We start from the raw sequence: 2,500 nt of genomic DNA on the forward strand, positions 1-2,500 counted from the left end.
TTGTCTGTGTGCATGCATGTCTGTGCTTGATCGTTTGTGTTTGTGTGTGTGTGTGTGTGTGTGTGTGTGTGTGTGTGTGTGTGTGTGTGTGTGTGAAAGAGAGAGAGTGAGATAGCTCTGGCCTGTTTCTGTGTTTGTGTAAGCAGACTGTGTCCGTGTCTGTGTGTGTGGTGTCTTTGCTGTGGTGTGTGTAGTGTGTTTGCTGTGGTGTGTGTAGTGTGTGTGGTGTGTGTGGTGTGTGTGGTGTGTTTGCTGCTGTGCGAGTTTGCTCGGGACATACGGGAGATGAGGTCGAAGCACTTCTTGTCCTCCAGGCTGGGTTTGACTTGGCAGGTGAGCAGGTTTAGCTTGGCCGGTGCCTTGTTGGGCTGGAGGAGAGAGACAACAGAGACAGCGGAGACAGTTATCACCACACTTTCACTTATTGTGACTGTGCCCCCCACACACACACTGCCTTTCTGTGTGCAGAGGAAGCATTTCATTTTTTAAGGAAGCATCAGTTTTTAGCTTTTTGTGGAATCATGCAATCGTGACATGACAGGCCTGCGGTGGCCGTGTACTGATGCAACAATGAAGCAGTGTGATTTATTCATGGCGACTAGACATACAGAATATGACTGCTGCATGGTGCTGGCACCTACTATGTGAAGAAAATACGTCCAATCCCCTACTCTAATGACTGCCCCAACTCAACAACTATTGTAACAAACAAATTTTGTCATCTAGAGAATATCAAAAATGTTACAATCTGACCAGCTTCACTGATCAATATCTTGTGACACTAATGGGTGAAAACTTACGTCCATAGTGGCACATTTCAATATCTAAAGAATCGCTTCAGCTGCAATTGTTAACTTTAAATCACTTAAGTTTCTTTTGATTCGCTCCACAAAATGCCAACGTATAACCAATCAATCAATTCAGCAGCCAATAAATGCCAGATCAAATATATTGTTATGCAATGATTGCAAGTTCATGAAATTTGACATGTGACATGTTTCCGTGATATGCAGCCCTGTTTGCAGTTTGTATCTGTTTGTAGAATGTTCATCTTAAACTCTAGTAAAAATTCCATTTCATGTACAGTGTAAAGTGCCAATAACTACTGAAACTGTCTCTGGTGAAGAGAGAGCGCAGGAGAAATTAACATCTTTGTCTTTCATTCTGTAACCAGTCATAAAGGATTCCTTGGTATTTCTATTTGTAATACTGATGGGTGGTGTGTATTCATACTGACAGGGCGACCCGAGCTTCTTTGGAAGTGTACGTACAGAGTGTATTCACTTCAGTGTTCTGATTACATTTGCTGGAACTAGTTTACATTCTGACATTTCACTACATGAACAGCCAGACAAATATCTTTGCCACTAATTTTATTGTATACTGTATAAAACTCTCTCAGGCTGTATTCTGTACAATAAAGTATAGAGTTCCACTGAAACTCCCCTGAGAAACATCCCTGATGCTATTTAACCAAGGGGTCTGGGAAGTGTGTGGTCTGCAGGTTAATGCAATATTAGAGAGGGTCATGTGGGGTTAAAAGCACTGAATTATTGATGATGTTTATTCCTGCGATTCATTACATGGAGCCATCTAACCAGTAAGATGGCTCCTACATTACTGTGTCATAAATTAATAACGCTCCTCTGTGTTAAATGGATGGCCTGTGGTGCACATTTTGAAGGGTAATTTTATGATGCAACATTGAAACAGAGAAAGAGAGAGAGAGAGAGAGAGAGGATGAGTGAGTGAGAGAGAGAGAGAAAGAAAGAAAGAGAGAGGGGAGAGAGAAAGAGAAAGAGTGAGTGAGAGAGCAAGTGAGAGCGAGAGAGAGAGAGATAGATAGACAGAGAAATAGAGAGAGAAAATACCTTAATTTCCTAACTATTAGCCAAGGTTTATACATTGATTTTGCTGAAGTTTATTCAGCTATGAGGTTAATACACGGGGACAGTTAATATGGTTTTGTTTTTTTAACTCACATAAAACACTGTCCTGTGGTTTATACACAATGCTGCTAATAGACAGGAAATTACTGTGGGAGTGAGTGAGAGAGCAAGAGAGAGAGAAAGAGAGAAAAGAGAAGGAAAAAGAGGAGTGAGTGAGAGAACGATAGATAGAGAGAGAGAGAGAGAGAGAGAGGCCACCTATCGCGGATGAGTGATATAAACAGGTGCACAGTGTGGACGGTTCCTCAGGTTGAGGCTGCCTGCCCTGAGAGTCAAACTCACGGTTCCATGAGCGATGGTCAGATAGCAGTTCTGCACCGTGCACTTCCTCTTCTGCCACATTTTCCTCAGCCTGCACAACAAAGACACACACGCACACACACGCACACACACACACACACACACACAGAGCAATCAGCGAAGCACACACGCAGACACAGAACACCACTCAAGAAGCACCCAAACAATAATGAATTATTCATGGCCAACATGTCTGGGACCAGGAGAGTATAGCTGATGCTATTCTGTGTAAACATCATTCAAAACAACTA

The 2,500-nt window shown here is 42.5% G+C and overlaps 1 protein-coding gene across 4 annotated transcripts in view; it reads right to left on the reverse strand.

Moving 5' to 3' along the window:
• Window positions 1-2,500, reverse strand: part of unm_sa1614 (un-named sa1614) — a 62,652-nt gene that overhangs the window by 30,303 nt on the left and 29,849 nt on the right. For all 4 annotated transcript variants that reach the window (XM_048255864.1, XM_048255866.1, XM_048255865.1 and 1 more), the window contains 2 exons: window positions 2,232-2,301; window positions 281-368 (listed from right to left, as the gene is read on the reverse strand). In XM_048255864.1, the coding sequence (XP_048111821.1) occupies window positions 281-368; window positions 2,232-2,301 (158 nt within the window). The remainder of the gene's footprint in view (window positions 1-280; window positions 369-2,231; window positions 2,302-2,500) is intronic.

Source organism: Alosa alosa, chromosome 10, assembly GCF_017589495.1.
Source record: "Alosa alosa isolate M-15738 ecotype Scorff River chromosome 10, AALO_Geno_1.1, whole genome shotgun sequence".
In the NCBI taxonomy this organism is placed as follows: Eukaryota; Metazoa; Chordata; class Actinopteri; order Clupeiformes; family Clupeidae; genus Alosa; species Alosa alosa.